General features: G+C 43.1%; 1 protein-coding gene across 3 annotated transcripts in view; it reads right to left on the bottom strand.

The window, feature by feature from the left end:
• Positions 1-1,167: 1,167 nt before the first annotated feature.
• Positions 1,168-19,670, bottom strand: part of LOC147451187 (Rab5-interacting family protein) — a 31,570-nt gene continuing 13,067 nt past the window's right edge. The window contains exons 3-4 of one of the 3 annotated variants that reach the window (XM_086520145.1): positions 5,921-5,940; positions 5,311-5,821 (exon numbers count right to left, since the gene is read on the bottom strand). In XM_086520145.1, coding sequence (XP_086376271.1) covers positions 5,791-5,821; positions 5,921-5,940 — 51 coding nt within the window. In that variant the 3' untranslated portion in view covers positions 5,311-5,790. Of the gene's footprint in view, positions 1,201-5,310; positions 5,822-5,920; positions 5,941-19,670 lie in introns of those variants that run through there. The other 2 variants (XM_086520147.1, XM_086520148.1) reach the window with 2 other exon arrangements.

Here is a 19,670-nt window from a genome sequence, read left to right on the forward strand (position 1 = left end):
AAAGGTACTGCCCTCTCTCATGAGAGGCAGCCGTGTGTAGCCGCCCTTGTGTAGACAAGTCCGAGTTAGACTCTCCAATGCGCCCATGTGTGGCCACCCTTGAGAAGATGAGTCCAATTTGAAATTGACCACCGGCCATTGAATTCGGCCACCGCCAAAGACTTATGCCCACTAGCCATTGACTTATCCCCACTAGCCATTGACTACCGACCACCGGCCAACCGATCGACCGTTTTTCGAACACTTTTCGATCGCCGTCCGGCCATACTATTCCGACGAAAAGGAATATTTTAGGGGCCGTAACAATTTTGGTTTTTGGCGAGTGATTTTTCTTCACACCGCACGATGGCTTCTCCTCATAACGGGGGTCTTCCAAATGTGCGTTTTTAACACAGAAAATTATAAGGGGTAAATCAGGCTTCATACTTAACGAGAGAGAGAGAGAGAGAGAGAGAGAGAGAGAGAGAGAGAGAGAGAGAGAGAGAGAGAGAGAGAGAGAAGGGGGACCAGAGAGAGCACTGCTAAGTAGTAAGTGGCGAGAATGCCATCAGAGAACCTCACATCACACTCGAGAGGAGAGATCCCATTCAAGAACGTGTACATTATATTCCATCGGTATTAAATCCTATGAAAGTAAGTTTTAGGGGAGTGTTCCCACCAAAGAAGAATAGCACCTCAACACAAGTGTGTTTAGGGTTGAGTTGCACCTGATACATACCAACCATAGAGTTTTACATAAGCCGGGATAGCGCAAGAAGGGGTTCGGGCCCATAGGAGGATAGATTCAAGATTTAAGCATCAAGTGGAAGGCGCTTCAGTAAATAAGGCCAAGCCATAATTAGCATTGTAATTTAAATTTTTGAGACACGAGTTTCCAAGTATAGGATAGGCCACTAGTCAGCCACATATAAAAGTGGGGTGTGTGTGTGTGTGTGTGTGTGTGTGTTTGTTGTTGTTGTATATACACAAAAGAACATAACGTTGAAAAGACAACTGGCTTTAGCTAACTGGACAAAGATTTATAGATAATGACTCAGTCTCTGATTCATTTATGTACAAGATAATAAGATTGATGCATCATTCTAATGATTTTATACAAAAGTAGTAGAGTTGTTGAGGTCATCCCGGTTGAATCATCAGGGGTCTTCAGAGTCAGACTACAACACGCTTAACTTTTTTAAGTCAAGATAGAATTCTCACCTGCATCCATATAGACAAGTCAATAGATCTATTAGACTTGGCTACGTATGCAAGCTTCGAAGAGCCTATCAATTGTTATCCATGTCAAACTTAAAATTTATTAGACTAGCACTGTCCTAAATAGTACTGAAAGAGTATGAGCAAAACTTAAGTAATTCCCACTTCATTCAAAGTTGCAGTGTCCAAGCCAAAACTCCATATTCTAAGTAGTACCCACATGATTTTGAAAGCATTCGTTTATAGTACCCTTTTACTTTATTAAAAAAGTTCAACCTATCTAATCATCCTTAATCTATCCACAAAATTTCAAAGTGTAGGGTAACATTAGGTATGAAGTATTCCAAAATAATTTTCGGGTTGTAGGAGCTTGTCGAACTTCATGTCCCTAAAAAGAAAAAGTAAAAAAATTACAGATCCAGCTAACCATAGTAGAAATCAATGTCCCTAATATGAACTTGTCAAAACCTGATTCTCCTAGTCCAAAAGGAAGAGAAAATTCTACAAAACCAGCTAACCATAGTAGAATTCAATGGCTAGTTCAAAAGCACCTAGAAAACCCAGATTACCCAAATGTTTCAACAAAACAAGGGTTAGTATTGAAGCATTAATCAAATCCACATCCCAAACCACACCAAGCAGAGCATGCCAGCCCTATATAGGTTATCAAAAATCCAATTTTCAATAACATATGGCAAAAAGCCAATGCATAGTCTACAACTTAGGTTCTCCATGAGTTAAAGCCAATCAGGTAGTTTAAAGTTAAAGCCAAGCAGAGATAATGCTTAATAGTCAACAACTCAGGAGTACCAAAGCCTTTATATAGCTAACATTTTGTAAGTCATTTAATATGAGAGCAACTTACCAAAGCTCGGATGAGTAACATCTTAAGAAGACCCTGTTAGATCAGGTATTCAAGCCCTGGTAAAAGAAGTTTATGCCCAAAATTCATATGCCAGCACAGATCAATGTTTTAAAAAGGTCATTATCCTAGCCAGTGACAACCATAAAAAAGCAATCCTATTTCATTAAGAGTTATAGTGAAAAAAGATAAAGTAGGACAGTATCCTATTAGTACATAGAAGCTAGTCCTTTCAGGGATGTAAGCTAGTCCAACACATTAGATTACAAGCCACCAAGTTGGCATTAAATCGAGCCAGTATCTAAGTTTTAGTGTCAGCAAAAGAGTATACTAGAACTAGATCATTAAATGTTTGTATGAGAAAACCAGTAAATCAGTAGAACCAGTAACCCAAACCAAGAACAAGCATCCTCCTTTTCAGATTTTCAAAACAAGCCATAGCCCGCTAGCGAATGTAAGCTACCAGAATGATTAGTACCATAAGATATCATCTGAACCATTGGGTTAATGAATGCCGGGCCTAATTTAAGAAAAAAGCCAATATATACTAGCTCATAAACCAATACAAATAAGAAAATATCAAGTCGTGACTACTACTCAGAATTCAATAAACACTAGTAACCACCTGAGAGGGTGAACCATGCTAGTAGGTCTCAACAAATCATACCAAGGCCAGAGAACTCTTCCCAAGGCCACCCACATAAAGTAAGCAAGTAGAAGGCCAGCACATATTAGTATTAGAGAAGCTCTCCCTAGATTTTCAGTACAAACACTACATCCCAAGTAATGCACATGTTTAGCATTTACCAATGCCAGCAATAAATAATGTCAGTAGAACAAAATATCATTCATCCTGCAATCTAGTGCCCAAAAGGGTCAAAAAAACCTCAGTTTAGTATCAGTGTCCCAAGGCAAGAACCAAGCCCTAGCATACTCCAAGTCTCCACATAATGAGTAGGCCATAAGAATTTTACCAAGACTTTCATTGTACACTATCCATCTTTTAATAATATCCATTTTGATGTATGAATATATGACATGTATATCACCCAAGCTAAAACCCAGAAAGCACATATGAGGAGAATTGATGTGTTTAGATAATATGGCAGAGCCCTTTTTAGTTCAAGCCAGATAATCAATTAAGAAGTAACCCTCTAGCCCAAGGTAATGATCTTGAATCAACCCTTAACTCATTTCATCATTCACAAGAGTATCAAGAAAAGTCATTCAATCAGATCAATCAAACCAGCCAGTTAAGGTACCAACCCAATCATATATCATGAGCCAGAAAAAATCATATATCACCTAAGCTAAAAACCAAAAAGCACATATGAGGAGAACTAGTGTGTTTAGACAATATGGCAAAGCCCTTTTTAGTTCTAGCCAAATAATCAGTTAAGAAGTAACCCTGCACCCTTCACTCATTTCATCATTCACATGAGTATCAAGAAAAGTCATTTAGTCATATCAATCAAACCAACCAGTTAAAGTACCAACCCAATCATATCTCCTAAGCCAAAATTTTTCCAAAAGCGCCATAAAAGCTTAGTAGCACATCAGTATAAACAACTAGGAACCAAGAACAAACTTTTCTTAATCTTGAATTAGGTTTTAGATAGCAACTTGTAGGAATAGGCATCCGCCACACACTCTATGTTGAGAGTATAGTAAAGTTGAATGTCTCCGAACATAACCACCATACTTTGAAACTACTCTCTCTCTCTCTCTTTAAAGCAAGATAGAAAGCTTAAGTAACCAAAGTCTATGTGAGGGTTTGAATCCCTCACCTTAAAATAGAAGGGGGCAATAGGACGTCACCATCCTCCTCCTTCCATTTCTAGTGATTAGGTCATCGGAGTAAACCCATTTGCTTGAGTAAATACACCTATAAGAATATTTCAAGAAGATACCAGGCAATAAGTGCTACCAACCAAAGGATCTGCAAGGGAATGCATTTTTATGTACTTACTGCATGAGAGTGGGTGTACAATCAATCAAGGCAAAGCCTATATTAGCCCAATGCCATGTATGCTCTACATGCAATATTGAGCCAAGGACTAGGGGCAAAGCAGAATTGTAAAATGGAAGAGGACAACACATAGAGGCTAAGAGCAAGGCAGAGAAGGCTCTTTCAATGATGAAAACCGATCGGAATGGTGACAATAAAGCATTAGAGGCGATACGAATTTACCATTCATATTGGCGTTAGTAGTCCATCGTAGGAGGGGAGGTGGGTATTACAATTGTGATGTGCCCGTAATGCAAAGGAAAAAGGGCGACAGACAGGTTGCAGAGCCTCGCGACAAGAGCGAGGTAAATTAAACAAAGTGGCAAGCCTGTAGAGATGCCCGACTTTCATAAAAAATGAAGTGAAAAGAGAGTTGTATTAATGTAGTGAGCTTTTTATTAAGGGACCGATCCCACATGCCAAGCAACCCTTCGGGATTACAGTGTGAAGCAAGACGACCGAGTTGAGAGGTCAAAAATCTTAAAGCTTTAAAATCATAAACAGAGCATTTCAAGGCCACTCCATCTAGAGGTAGAAAGTGCCAGGTAGAGACTTATGGTAATCCCTGATCAATACATCCAAAGAGGATACTCAACCATGATAAGCGCTAGCATTTGTCAAGAGCAAAAATACTAGCAATGAAGATCTATAAACATAAAAATTTTGTGTTACTAGGTGTCTTTTGAGCTCCCCACTTCTATGAATGTACTACTTATTGTCTTGAACATTCCAAAAGAGAAAACATTGAAAATAAACTTACTACGATACAAAAATGAGCGAACATTTTTCAAGATTCTTCTCGACCAATATTCCTTTCTCAAAAAGCAAAGAAACAAGATGGCCCTATTGGACAACAAAAGCAAATTCACTAGCAGAAAGACGAGAAAGAAGAAATGTGATACGTACTAATAATATTTAAATCTGCATACTCCGGTTCAAGGCATTTTTCATAGATATCTACTGCCGAACCCAAAGGATTTGAAATATCTTAGAGGTCTAAAAAGGCACCACAATCAATCACCATTGGTGGTACAATTAAGTTACCCTTAATATATATGGCGAAAAACAAAGGACATTTCATCCCCTAAACTTCAAACATTGTTTTGTTATGCTGAAACGAGGATTTACGTGATATTTTACGTTTATGCCTTCGTCCTTGGAAATGGCTCTTGCTCAGGTGAGGCTAATTGCAATGACCAAACAAATCTCTTACTCACATGCAACAGGTGCACACATACTAACCTGCACCTCAATAAAATGCCTGTCATTGCACACATGCCAATAGACACCCCACTGCATTTCACATGACTAGCTGAGCGTTTGCCATCATAAGCATACGATGCTCATGATAGAAAATTGATTTAACAAGAGTTCAATTACTTGACATGACCCTCAAGAACCCTATGTAAGCGAAGGTATTGTAGGCCCAACCGGTAGTAATAGCAGAAAAGTACACCACATACATACATGCTTGTCTGCAAAAACAAGGCTGCAGTTTCAAAACAGGTTGTGAAGAATGTATATTATTTTGATTGTGAGCTACTTTCTGGGTCTGATGCTGCACGGCCGCCACACGGGGGGGGGGTGGGGGGGGGGGGGGGGGGGGGGGGTTCTGGTAAGCAACAGTGGCCGGCCTGCCCGTCCCTGATTTGCTTAATATTCACTTCACATATTGCCTCTCAAGACTTCAGGTAGCTTTCTCGTGTAAATCTGTTACTACAGCTTAAAAAATATGCACAATATCATAGGCAAACCTGAAAACAAGTTAAGGCGGCCAATATTTTCATCAAAAACCAAACAGAACCTTAAAATACAACCTCCAATTCACAGTTCAAACCATTGCAGAAGGATACACCCAAAAGAGCACAAATGACTGCACGCACAACAAAAAAGTGAATCAGAGGATAACACAAATTTAAGTTGGACATGCACATAAACTTGCCAATAAACACAATACCCAACACAATCTAGTTACATCTTTGGCTAACCACCTTTTTCCTTTTAATATGCTATCAATCTATGCACTGCCATGTTTAAATTACCTGATATAGTTGTGATGTTTCTGATGCTTGCACTGCTAATCAAAATTGAGTTAGAATGCAAGATCATGTGAGGATTAGCCAACAACTTTTTACTGTGGCTCCCCAACAGGATGGCTGTGGTCATATCTGAATCCTTTTCAGTGAGGAGATCCCGGGCCCCATGTTACATTCTCCTTGGAAGCCGGTCAGAGTATGGCTGAATTCTACGACATCCCCACTAACGTCATACGAGCGCCCAATAGTGGGTGTAGAACTCCCACACACACAACTGAGTTTCTGTCATAACTCTAGAGATGCAGGGCAGACTCAGCCATAATGAAGCTTAGCACGGCACCACAGAAGATAGAAAGAATTAGCACAATATCAACTAATCATAACTCGGACAAAAACTGAATTTACAATATGAAGTTTGTGTGTCTGCTATACGATTAAAACAATATAGCTAGATGGTAAGCCCAGATTCACCCTTGAAGGAAAGTGCAAGGCATAGAGGCATAGATTCATCGTAGTCACCCACAAGATAATATAACCATCAGCTCTATCATGCATAGTATTGACTAAATACTACGACATCCCCACAGATGTCGTAATTGCCCAATGGCAATATATGCTCCCAAACCACACACACATACATCAAGACAAAGCCCTGCGTACTGAATTTCTGTCATAACTCTAGAGATGGACGGCAGAGGCACTGTGTAGACCCTTATTTTTCGGTAGGCCTCATCCTCGCAATTATGGATATGGAAGGGGAGGCCGATCTCTCACCAAGGGGAGTGGCAGTGGCCTTCGACGGAGCACAATCAGGCCATTCTCTTCTTTTGAGTGTGCGGTCAGGATTGGTGCATTGATCTAGTCAGGAAGTAGAGAGCACGACCTACTCAATTGCAAAGTTGGGCCTTTCACATGCATATCTAAGACAGTACTAGTCAGCACTCTCGGACCTGCATGTAGCTAGAGGGATCAATTATTTCTAATGATGGGCATTGGCATGTTACATAAAGGAAGTGTATGCTAAAGAATCGGATTGATTTTTGCAGGTCGAATCGTGGATGAGTACTCTTCTTTCAATGGGGGTTATGTCTCCAGTTGGTGACATGGCACCACCCCAAGGGGGCTAGGGCCACTTTTGGGTACCCAGAGTTTCATATCTGTTACTTTTTGAGGCCAAGGGCCTTTAAATATGAGCCTTGGGGGCTCACTCTAATGTTCTCACGTGTGTGGAAGCAAACGAAGAGCTCCCCGGCACTTGTACCTTTGTGAAGCAATATAAAAGGAAATACCAAAAGGGGTACCAGGTTTTGGGGCCAGTGCTTTAGGAGAGGAACTCCGCCACTCTCTGTCTACCATGTGGATGTCAAAGGTGGCAGCAGAAAATGAAATGAAGACAAGAACAGGCTCGTGATCCGGTGGGCACCTCCACTCCGATCTAGAACACCTGCAATGCCAAATACATGGATAAGGCACACCTATGGAGGAGAGATTACTGAGGTAGAAAGAGATAGGACATCTGAGAGAGAGAGAGAGAGAGAGAGAGAGAGAGAGAGATCTGGGAAAGGCTCTCTATGCTGATAACAATCCGCTCATACAAGCGACCAAGGGTGGTCCGGCACAGAACTGACATGCCCAATGGATAGACCCGAGGTGCACACAATTGCGACTGCTATTGACACTGCCAATTGCTCCTGCACATGAGATCACCGACACAACCACAACTTGGGTTGGGCTCCCCAACATCGATCCATCTCTTGGCAAAGGAAGAGAGAGAGAGAGAGAGAGAGAACTAGACCTCTGCTCTCGTAGGCCAGCACAAGAGGATAGTGCTATGCCTCTGACTGAGATGCCCATGGGACGGGCCCTGGCAAGATCACAAGAAGGGGAACGTCTGTTGCCCATGTCTCTCCTACATGGGCTGCTTCAGCCTGCCCAACCAGCCCTATATCTCCACAACCTGGTAAATATCCCAAAATGGAGAAAATAGAGGAAGTGGCCTATAGGGTCCTCGGAAAGTAGGGACAAATGCCTAGGGGCTGCAGAAGGCTATATGGCCATGGAACCAAGCCAAAACTCGAGCTAACATGGCTAGATACAACCTGACATGAGAAACCTACCTCACACTGGCCGGGCACAACCACAAAACAGCCCTCACTCCCTAACACCTATCCTCCGGAGAAACTGGGACTGACTAGAAGAATCCATAGAGATGCCTGAACTCTTAACACCCCCCTCTCAGCTCTTGGAAAGGAAGTCGGACAGAAGCTGGAGTGAGCAATCTGCAACTGGAAAGAGAGGGTTTCGTGGACGAGGATATCTACTACTGAACTCTGAGGTCGAATAATATGTGGACATTATACCATCCAACCACTACCCCCGAAACACGTCCGGGAAGTACATTGTCATACGCTGAAAGTAAATCCAGCTCTATCAAGAATCTCCTCAAGCCAATGGACTCACAAGTCGCACAACCAGCATCTGTAGAAGGAACTGTTGTTGACCACTCCAAGAGAATGCATCAAAACTAAGGGTAAAGGCATAAACTGCGGGTATCTAGATCATTTCCCGACTCTTAAGTACTCCACCCTCGAGGAAAGAGTCGGAAATCTACACCTCCGGTCATATAGCAAATCCTAGAATCTCCAAACACCTAAGGGAAGTCCAAGGGAAGGAACAATAGAGGCTACTAAGGAATTATATGTCCAATGACGAAGAACCAAAGAACTGCACCAACCATTGTCACAAGCAGGAGCGCATAGCAATATAAAATATTTTCGGATAAATAGAATTTATCACTTAATACTAAAGCCAGATGATATAGAGAGAAATAGAGAGAGAGAGAGAGAGAGAGAGAGAGAGAGAGAGAGAGAGAGAGAGAGAGAGAGAGAGAGAGAGAGAGAAGATCGACATAGTACTGGGGACCAGAAGATGGGCTGATCCCCCCCTCCCCCCCCCCCCCGTAATAGTATCTTTATTACTGAGGAGAAGTCTATACAAGCACTTGAACCGAACGTATTACCACGTTCGTTCTAGAATAAAACTTGATGGTTCCCGAAAGCCTCGGCTTCCTATTCCTAGGGCAAAACCCTATTCCAAGGAACTTCCGTTCCTTATTCCAAATCCTTGAGAACCAAGGTTCTCGCCTCGGGATCTCACCTTCCAGACTCAGGGCATGACATCCCTGCAACTCTCTTTTCCAACTCTGTTTCCAGAGTCCTCTTCCTGCAGAACAACTAAAATATTTTCGGATAAATAGAATTTATCACTTGATACTGAAGCCAGATGATATAGAGAGAAATAGATAGAGAGAGAGAGAGAGAGAGATAGAGAGTGAGAAGATCGACACAGTACTGGGGACCAGAAGATGGGTTGGTTCCCCCCTCGTAATAGTATCTTTATTACTGAGGAGAAGTCTATACAAGCACTTGAACCGAACGTATTACCACGTTCGTTCTAGAATAAGACTTGATGGTTCCCGGAAGCCTCGGCTTCCTATTCCTAGGGCAAAACCCTATTCCAAGGAACTTCCGTTCCTTATTCCAAATCCTTGAGAACCAAGGTTCTCGCCTCTGGATCTCACCTTCAAGACTCAGGGCATGACATCCCTGCAACTCTCTTTTCCAACTTTGTTTCCAAAGTCCTCTTCCCGCAGAACAACTCTGCTTTCCCGGACACGAAGTCCTTACTTGAGAATCCCAACTTCCGGATCACAACTTGAGAGACTACCTCTCTCCGATCCGTGGATCTGCTTCCCAAACTCGGGTATGAAACCCTTGGGTTGATCCAGCTCCTCAAAACGGAGGGAGACATATTTTTCCTAGTGTTCCAAGCGAGAAAACCCTCTAGTTCCTCAAACCCTCTCACTTAAAATTCCAATAATTCATTTAGACTTATTTTTCCTGGTGTTCCAAGCGAGAAAACCCTCTCACTTATAAATCCAATAATTCATTTAGAATTATTTTCTTGTCAGATAAAGCCAATTTAGCAACAACCATCGTATACAATGATGAACTGCAAATTGGCTGCTACCGATTTTCAACTGTCTGGAACAAGTATCACCCCACTCTCAAAGTGAATCAGGAACAAACATCTAGCGGAAAAGAACACACATCAATACTGATAAAGCAGCTAACACTGCAAGATCAAGAGAATATCATGCTCCCAAGCTCAGCAAGAGAAGAACAAGGTGCTGTAGAATGCCACCAAATAGATTGTCAATCGTGTCCGCTGCACATGAAACCACACGAACTGTAACCTTGTGCTCTTTCTAATATTGTGTCATGCCAAGGAAGAGACATGGAATGTGAATTCCTTGGGTGCAAACATTTCAGCTTTTCATGAGTAATCCGCATACATCCGTGCTCATTCATGAGTAAAACGTGCTCAGCATACAATATGTCATGCCTATGAAAAGGGATCACATAAGGACGGTGACTAAAATACAGGAAAGCATCACAAACGAAACACTCGAACAATGCGTGCTGACTAACCATTCTTACACATGATACTTCCTGTGGAGGTTCTTTGGACCTCGACTCAAGAGCCAAGATCGGTTTTTCGTGATTGATTCAATCATCCTGTGGGGGTGCTGTGGACCTCGACTCGAGAGCCAAGATCGGTTCTTCGTGATTGATCGAATCTGCAATGAGGTTAGCTTCACTAGAAAAAGTATCAACTAAACCATATCCTTGTGAACAATCACATCTTTATCCTGCAAATCATCATGCTCGTAAATAATCACATCTTGATCATGCAAATCATCATGCTCGTGAATAATCACATCTTGATCATGCTTATCATTATCAAGCAAATCATGTGTTTCGTGCTTTGGGAAATAAGAGACTGAGAGAGTCTCATTTTCCTGATTCTGTTCAATCTGCGTATGCACACTAGAAAAGAGTCGGAACAACTTCTTTTCACTTGGAATTGGCAGCTCGATTTGGAACTACACCCAACAGGCTGAGGCCACAGGCAGAGGTAGTCGAGTGGCACCCAGACGGGATGTCTCGAAATCCCTTGGTTCCACAAGAACTACGCCGTGGTTGACTACCGGGCCAAGAAAGCGACTTTGACAAATGAAGGGCTCAGAGATTGTACTTGATGAACTTCGGTTTCTTTACTCATTCTTTTGGGAGAGAACTAAACGATGGATAAAGGTCGAAAATGTTTTGACCTGAACAAAAGAACGCCAAGATTTTTCTCCACACTCATGCCGATTTCTTTTTAGAGGACTTGAAGATCATACCATTGATCTGATACCTGGAAGCACACCACCGAACCGGCCACTTTACCGCGTGAGCCGAGCACAGAACAAAGAGATTATGAACCCAAGTGAAAGACCTCTTGGAAAAGGGTCTTGTCGAGCCTAGTACTTTACCGTATTGCTCTCCAGTGTTGTTGGTTTTGAAGAAAGACGGATCTTGGAGAATGTGCATCGATTATAGAGCTCTCAACAAAATCACTATCAAGAACAGATTTCCAATTCCTAGGATCGATGATATACTCGACAGATTACAAGGATCCTCGTGCTTTAGCAGGATTGAGTTGAAGAGTGGGTATCATCGGATCAGAATCGCGTCGGAAGACGCCTACAAGACTGCTTTTCGGACGACTTTTGGGTTATTTGAGTTTTTGGTGATGCCTTTTGACTTAACCAATGCTCCTGCGACATTTAACCGGATAATGGATAGGATTTTTCGAGAGCACAGGCTATTTGTTGACACTTTCTTTGACGATATCATTGTTTTCTCCAAGAATGAGGCAAAACACAGAGATCGTCTGCTTCAGGTCTTTCAGGCATTACAAGATCACAAGTTATTGATTAATGCAAAGAAAAGTGAATTTTTCCTACCAGAGATACACTTTCTGGGACACATTGTCTCAGCAACGGGAGTGCAAATGAATCCAGCCAAAATAGAGACTATCCGTGATTGGCCCGGTTTGAGGAATGTCCATGAAGTTAGAAGCTTCTTGGGACTGTGTTCATACTATAGGCGGTTCATTTGAAAGTTTGCAGAGGTTGCTTCTCCTTTGCATATCTTGACACAGAAAGGAGTCCTTTTCTCGTGGAGACCCACAAAAGTGACTGCCTTTCAGGAATTGAAACAAAATTTGACTACAGAACCAATTTTTGACTTTGCCAGATTTGCAGAAGTCGTTTGACGTATATTGTGATACTTGTGGTCGTAGTCTGGATGCGGTCTTACTAAAAGAAGGCCAATGTCATTGCCTATGAGAGCCGATTGTTTTCAAGGCCGAAATTGATATATGAGAAAGAGCTTTTGGTGGCTATCCAAGCTCTTATTCAGTGGCGACATTACCTACTTGGAGCCGATTTTACCGTTTTTCACAGATGATGGGAGTTTATGCTGCTACTTGTCATGCAAGCAGCTATCGGAAAAAGCAGATACGGTGGGCAAACATCTTGTCACAGTTTTTACTTCCGGATTGTCCATGTGCAGGGACAGAAGTAATTGGTGGTAGATACTTTACCCTGAAAGCCGTTGGTTCTGGCTATTTTCCGCGATACATCATAGGAACTTCGAGGATATGGTCGGTCAATACGCCACAAAACAGATTTTGCTAATGTATTCAGTTGAATACAGAAAGGGGAGATAGTAACTGAAACCGGCCTGTGGTGGGGCGGTAGGCGTTGGCTTTCACCCGAAATTCTTTGCTTTAGACACACACACAGAGCACTTTGCAAAGAGAACCTGCAACGGGAATTAACACTTAAGAACACACAGCTCGGAAGCTAGAATGCCCCAAGCAGACGCCGACAACCTGTAGGCCCCAAGATTGGCGCCCCTTTCGGTATTTCTTCATACTTTGAGAGGGTAAATTTACAAAGTAGAGTCTTGGGAATCCTTTGTCTATATCCAACTAGATACCACTTGATTTGGCCAAATTTCAGCAGCATAACAGCCCCAAAACCTGCGCGAAACCAATTCACCTGCTGGAACTCACTTCCACTAGCATAAACCCTCTGATTCCTGCCCAAAAACAGTAAATTCAGCACGCTGTATTTACTGGTTTTTCCCTGTTTTCAGCCCCAAACAGTGCCCTGACTGTCCTCTGCCAGTGGGGCACTATTCCCAATGGTTCTGGCGTCCGTATGGCTGAAAAACGGTCAATTTACAGCGCATAAACAGCGCTGAAAACGCACCTGTACGGTGGGGTTATGGCCCTCACCGATGCCTGCTTTGGAGTAGCAATTAGCTACCCCTGTTCCTGCTCAAGGAGGCTCTTGCCTCAGCACAAAAGCATGAACCCACATAGCTGTACATCAGTCAAATGAAGAGCCCTCTTGTGGGGCATCACATAACTGCACGTAGGGGAGAGAGAGAGCAGTGTGTAGTGTGCAGGTCATCACTCCTAGCACCACACTGTACATAGAGAGGAAAACATGCACTCCATAGCTCTTAACCTGTGATAGGTTCTCAATGAAGCATCCTCCTAGCATAAATCGAGCGCCCCCTCTGCTACCCTTGACCTGTAATGCATCTATGAACAAATAGATGCAAAAAGGGGAAGATTTCCATGGCTGCCAAAACCTGCGTATCGCTGAAAACGCAGCAAAACAGCCTTGTAAACACGCATCTGATGCCTTCCAATGCTGAAAATGAGCTCCTTGGACCTAGGCAAAGTCATGGGAAGCTCAAAGATGGAGAGAAATGGCTGAAAATCAGAGTTAACAGCCTCCAAAACTGCTCCAAAAAGTCAGTTACGAGTTCTGTTCTCCCAAACTTGGTAAATTGACCAAAAAGTGCCACTTGGCACTCATGCATGCAATTTCCCCGCATTGGGTTTCCTACTTAAAAATCTCTCAACTGGTGCATCAATTGACTTTGCAGCAGAGTACTAAAATGTTCCCTTGTCATAACCGGAGGTAATGACGCGAACACATTTCACGGCCCAAAATAGCAGTTCCCTAATTTTTAGGAGATGCTTCCGTTGGGCTCCCTGTGATCTTCTGGCCATCTATCCTCATTGGGACCGCATCCAAAAGTGCAATGTGGCCCAACTATCGGATACTTTTTGTTGGTGATCCCACCTTGACTTTATGCCTTTATTGAGTTCACTTCCTAGTATCCACCAACTTGCTAAGTGCCACGAGGGGACCTATATGATCTTGCTCTGAGCCTAGACATCCTCTTACTATACGAATTCCAGTGCCGACCACTTCCTGTCTGCAGGTGAAACTACCATTCACATTGGCCATACAATGTCTGACCATTTGCAACTTCAAAAAGAGGGTCTCAAAAAGTAAACAAAAATCATTGGAAAGAAACCAACAACTAAGGTTAACAGTTGCCACGTCCTCGTGACAGTAACGGACTATTCCACTCGGAAGGGCTACTTGATGAAGAAAACCATGTTGTGCGTTACACAACCGTTGAGGGAAAAGGTTATGACCGAATGCCACTGTCCACCGTTTACGGGTTACCGCGGCATTGCTACCATCTTGAAAGGGGTAGAGAAATACTTCTTTTGGCCGAGAGACTCGAGAAGGATGTAGACGAGATTGTGCGCAGTCACTTGGTATGCCAGAAGGTCAAGTTTGACACGCATAAAGCACAAGGATTGTTACAGACTTTTACCCATACCCACCCGCCTCTGGGAAAGTATTGCAATGGATTTCATCTCCCAAGAACACAGCGTGGGCACGATTGTTTATTGCCCAAATCTTCAAATTACATGGCATGCCTAAGACGATTGTCTCCAACAGGGACCCCAGATTTACGAGTTTGTTTTGGAAGGCAATATGGGAGAACATTGGCACACGGTTGCAGTTCTCGTCATCGTTCCACCCGTAGACTGACGAGCAATCTGAGATTGCCAATTCAGTGGTTTTAGATTTATTGAAGACTACTTGGGAAAGGTTTTTACCTTTGGTGGAATATGCCTATAGAAACACGTTTGACTCTTTGATGGGGAAGATGCCATTTGAGATTTTTGAATTTGCTACGAAGGTTCTACCCTTCCTTAGCGCGAAAGATAAGATTTTTCTTTAAAGCCGACCAGTTCACAAGGGACTTGTTTCGAAAGGCTTTGCAGAAATGTCACGAAAGACAGAAAAAAGACAACAGATCGCCATTGTCGCGATTTGATATTGGAGGAGAATGATTGGGTGCTCTTACATTATGGGAAGGCACACCCGAGAAAGAAAAAAAAAAAGGGGGGAAAGGAGCGGCTTCTTTGCAAGCTTAGCATGAGATAGTGTGGACCTTTTCCAGATCTCTGAAAAGATAAATGATGTCTCTTTCAGACTGAAACTGCCTGATACTTGGAAGATTCACAATGCATTTCGTGTGAGTCTCTTGAAACCTTTTAAAGGTGATGTGCCTGATGATGGGGAGCCTAACGAGCAACCCGAAGTGGAAGAAAATGAGGAGATCCTTCTTCTTGAACAGATTTTGGCACATAAGGATACGAAGAATAAAGGTAAAGTCCGAAGACAGTTCTTGGTTAAGTTCAAGAACTATCCTGCAAGTGGATGGAGGAGGAGGACCTAGCAGATACTCCTCGGATTGTGAAACTTTACCTCGATGCTTTTGGTTTAGCATAGTCTACTCCAAATGGAACCCAGAATTCAGCTTGGCCGGAGATCTGATACAGTGGGATGGACAAGAGGGGAGTTACTCCGCTCCTTTGTCAACAGATGCCTAGATTTTGATACTAAAGTCACTGATGTCTCTTTGAGCTTCAGGGATACTGAGAGCTGACAGTATTCTGCTGGATGACTTTATGAAATGGAATTCTTGATTATGATACTGATTTGTTCTTGACTTCTTTTAAGTGCAGGAACTGATAGACGAAATGACTGCAACATTTTGGTCTGATTGATCTCGAATAGACATGGTTGCAATAGGGGTTAGTCAATCGGACATCGATGAGGTCCCGATTGGATCTAGATGCGATTGCTAGCTACATTGCCGATAAATCATGGTCTAAGATCCAAATGAATGTTGAATGTCATGTGATGTCCTGTGATGTTGAGTGATGTCCTGTGATGTCGTGTGATGTGATTGTCGATTGGTACATGTGCTAGATGTGTATTCCTAGTACGTAGGTACTAACAGTCAGTGTCTGCTAAGACGGTTTATGGCCTCTGTCTGTTTTGCAGGCGTAATCAAGGGCGATTACAATGCTTTCAAGAGGGGGGTATATGACAAAGTGATGACGTGTCTACCCGAGAGCATGCGGGAAACCCTAACCCTGACTGCTGCTGAAAACCCTAATTCTGGAAACCCTAACCCTAAAACCTGCAAACCCTAAAATCTACCAGAAACCCTAACCCTAACCCTAAAAGGTCAGCAAGCTGAAAATCCCGAAAAATGTGCAACATGCTGACATGGCACCGTACGGCGGCAGCTTTCCAGCTTTTGCGTAGAGATAGCTGTGGACGGCAACTTTTGACCTTGCTTTTCTCTACGCAATTATCAGTAGAGAGAGAGAGAGAGAGAGAGAGAGAGAGAGAGAGAGAGAGAGAGAGAGATTATTTATAAAAAAAACTCAAAGAGAGCTTGTGAGAGAGGAGATCTTTTGCTTTATTTTTACGCTTTTGATTTTAAGCTTTTGGGGCTCTGCTTTTGGCATCCCTTGTAAAAATAAATAAGTGGATTGGGCTCCCACTCTGCAGAGCATCTGGACGCAAAGTCTGACAGCGAGACCCAACCACTCTTGTACTTTGAACTGATTAATACAAAAAGAAATACCGAAAGGGGCGCCAGTCTTTGGGGCCAATATCTCTAGGCACGGAACTCCGCCGGGCCAGTGTTGAATCTATTGTGAACTGTGAACTGTTTTGAGGTGGTTATTTGGTGTTGTCGCTATTGATTCTTGACTTGGAGTGTCCAAGTCTGTTACATAGTCGATCGAAGATAATAACATGGAAGCCCCCTCTGAAATAGAGGTATCCTCAAAAGTACGCTCTGAGGTAACAACTGACTCAACCCACTTCGAAACATAGCAAACACTATCACAGAAAGCTCTAGAGCTAAAGCTGAGAACTCTCCCCAAGATAGGAAGTCCCTATTGACAGAATTTCAGATTTGTTGCCAATAAAGATGGTAACACAATGTCGTCGCATGTTGGATAAAAGATCCTTCGAAGGTGTCATTTGCCGTGAGGCACATCCAAAATCCAATCACGATCATCTCAAACTGCAAGAGTCGATGCAACCTCAGATGTCCCTGGAGAGTCTTGGGAGGGGAGAATCTCCAAATGACAAAGGCTTGTGACTGCACCACCGCCGTCGAAGAAGTCGAAGCATCTCCCACTCGCTTTGTACAATTCCTCCAATAATAGCCCTTCTTACCACAATTGTTGCAATGCCATTCCGCCTTCAAGGCTTCTTATTCGGTATCACTTCTCTTGTCTTTGGTATTGTTGCTTTTCTTCTTACCCTTCTACTTCTTGTTGTTGTTGGAAGAACCGGAGATGTATTTTTCCTGTTGCCTTCTTTAAATATGTACTACATATTTTTATTTATTTTATTTTTACTTGTTTTCCTCAGAACCCTTGAAAAGGTGCAAGTGGATATTGCATGGCCAGAGTGAAATGGCTACGGCCGACCGAGTTTGTCACATCCGAAATCTAGGTCAGTCAGTCAATCAGTCTAGGACTAGTCGGGCCAGTTAGCACTGAATTCTGACGAGTATGGAAGCATGAGTGCGCCCAATGGAATTTGAACCACTCGGCAAGTCACTTACAACTTTATAAGTTGGTGGGAACTAGGGAATTAAACCAAAGGGGCAAACTAGACACTCGGCACTTGGAGAGCAACCTGCAGGATGCCTCAGCAAGAGGGGGCGCCCAAATGAGGGTGGAGGCTGATTTTTTATCACAAGTGACCTACAATGTTTCTATGAGTAGTTGGTGCAAGTTCATTCCTTTAATGGAAAGCTTCCCTTCTCCTTTGTCTCATGTAGCACGATGATTTTCTCTCGCGCATCTCTCTCTCCCCTTTGCACATATGGTGATGCCCCACTAGTTGGGCTTTTGAGTTGACTATGTATAGTTTTGGGGGTTTTATGCGTGTTTGCCAAGGCAAGAGCCTTCTGAACAGGAACCGAATTAGCTAATTGCTAATCCCCCACATGCACGCGCAGTTCCATAGTGAAAGATTGCGAATTTGGAGAGTTTTCTCGTATGAAAAAACGTCAAAATCACAAGGGCACTGTCCCATTGTGTGTGGGAGCCCTTGGGACACGCGTAGACATGTTTGCTCCGCCCAAAATGATCCAAAATAGAGAATTACAGCCTGTCACAAATAGGTGATATGGCATATTCCTGGACAAGCGCCGACAGGCTGACGTGGCAGGTTGTACGGACTGTTGTACCGCAGTTCCGGATTTTCCGCCGCAAAACGCATTGACAGTGCTGACGTGGCCTGCCGTACAAATTTTCCTGCTTTTGCGCTGGCTGAAGTCTACACTGGCTGAATTGGCAGCTTTTGGATAATTGCTTTATTTTAAAAGCTTTTAAAAGATGAATGCTTTTGGGGCTCTGCTTTTGGGCATCCCTTGTACCAATAAATAAGTGGGCAAGGCCTCACTTCTCAGAGCATCAGAACGCAGAGTCTGAGAGTGAGCACCTACCCACTCTCTTGTACTTTGAACATAGAAAGAAATACCGAAAGGGGCGCCAGTCTTTGGGGCCAATATCTCTAGGCACGGAACTACGCCGGGCCCTGTCAACTCAAGTGTGAATTGTAAACTGTTTGAAGTGAATCTCTGTTGTGTCGTGGTAGAATCTTGACTTGGGGTGTCCAAGTTTGTTACAGTGGTATCAGAGCGCGGCCGATTTCTCTTCTACCGGGAAATCCGATCCTTTTCTCGCGACACTTATGGATTCCAACAGAGATCGGTCGACTTCTTCTGCATCTAGGAATGCGGGAGGAGATCACGAAGAAGATTCTCATGAGGAATACGGCCTACTCACGCTGAGATTGAAGAGATGGAACGTCGACAAGTGGTTCACGACGCAACAAAGATGATGATTAACATTGTGGAGGATCCAAAATTTGCAAAAATTTTAACTTAGCAATCCTTCGAAGAAGTGCACACCCAATGGTAGAAGGCCACAGAGCCACCCATCAAACCAGCACTCAAGAAACCTCCTTCTCCGAGGATGTTTACAGAGCAAGAATTAGAAGAGGTGGTTCAGACACAGATCAGTCGGCTTTTGGACGCGAACAACAAAGCCAAAAAGCACGACAAAAAGCAGAAGGAACTGACTTCCCGGGTTATTTGGGTCATCCATCTACTTTTGCATCAGCAAGAAAGCAGAAGAAGCGTGTACGATTTGAAGGACTACCCAGTTCTTCTTCTTCTTCTTCTTCTTCTTCTTCTTCTTCTTCTTCTTCTGACAGTTCTTCTAGCTCTTCTAACTTGAGCAAAGAAGACAGAAAAGGAAAAAAGCGAAGCAAAAAGCAAAGCTTCGGAAAGGGCCAGAAAAAGGTAAAGAAGCCTAAGTTTCGCTCAGTTTCTGACAGTTCTACAGAGGACTCATCTTTAGATAGTTCGAACTCCTACGATCACGTGTTTTACGCAAAGAAGAAGCA

The sequence above is a fragment of the Adiantum capillus-veneris genome, chromosome 9 (genome assembly GCF_014529385.1).
Source record: "Adiantum capillus-veneris isolate H3 chromosome 9, ASM1452938v2, whole genome shotgun sequence".
In the NCBI taxonomy this organism is placed as follows: domain Eukaryota; kingdom Viridiplantae; phylum Streptophyta; class Polypodiopsida; order Polypodiales; family Pteridaceae; genus Adiantum; species Adiantum capillus-veneris.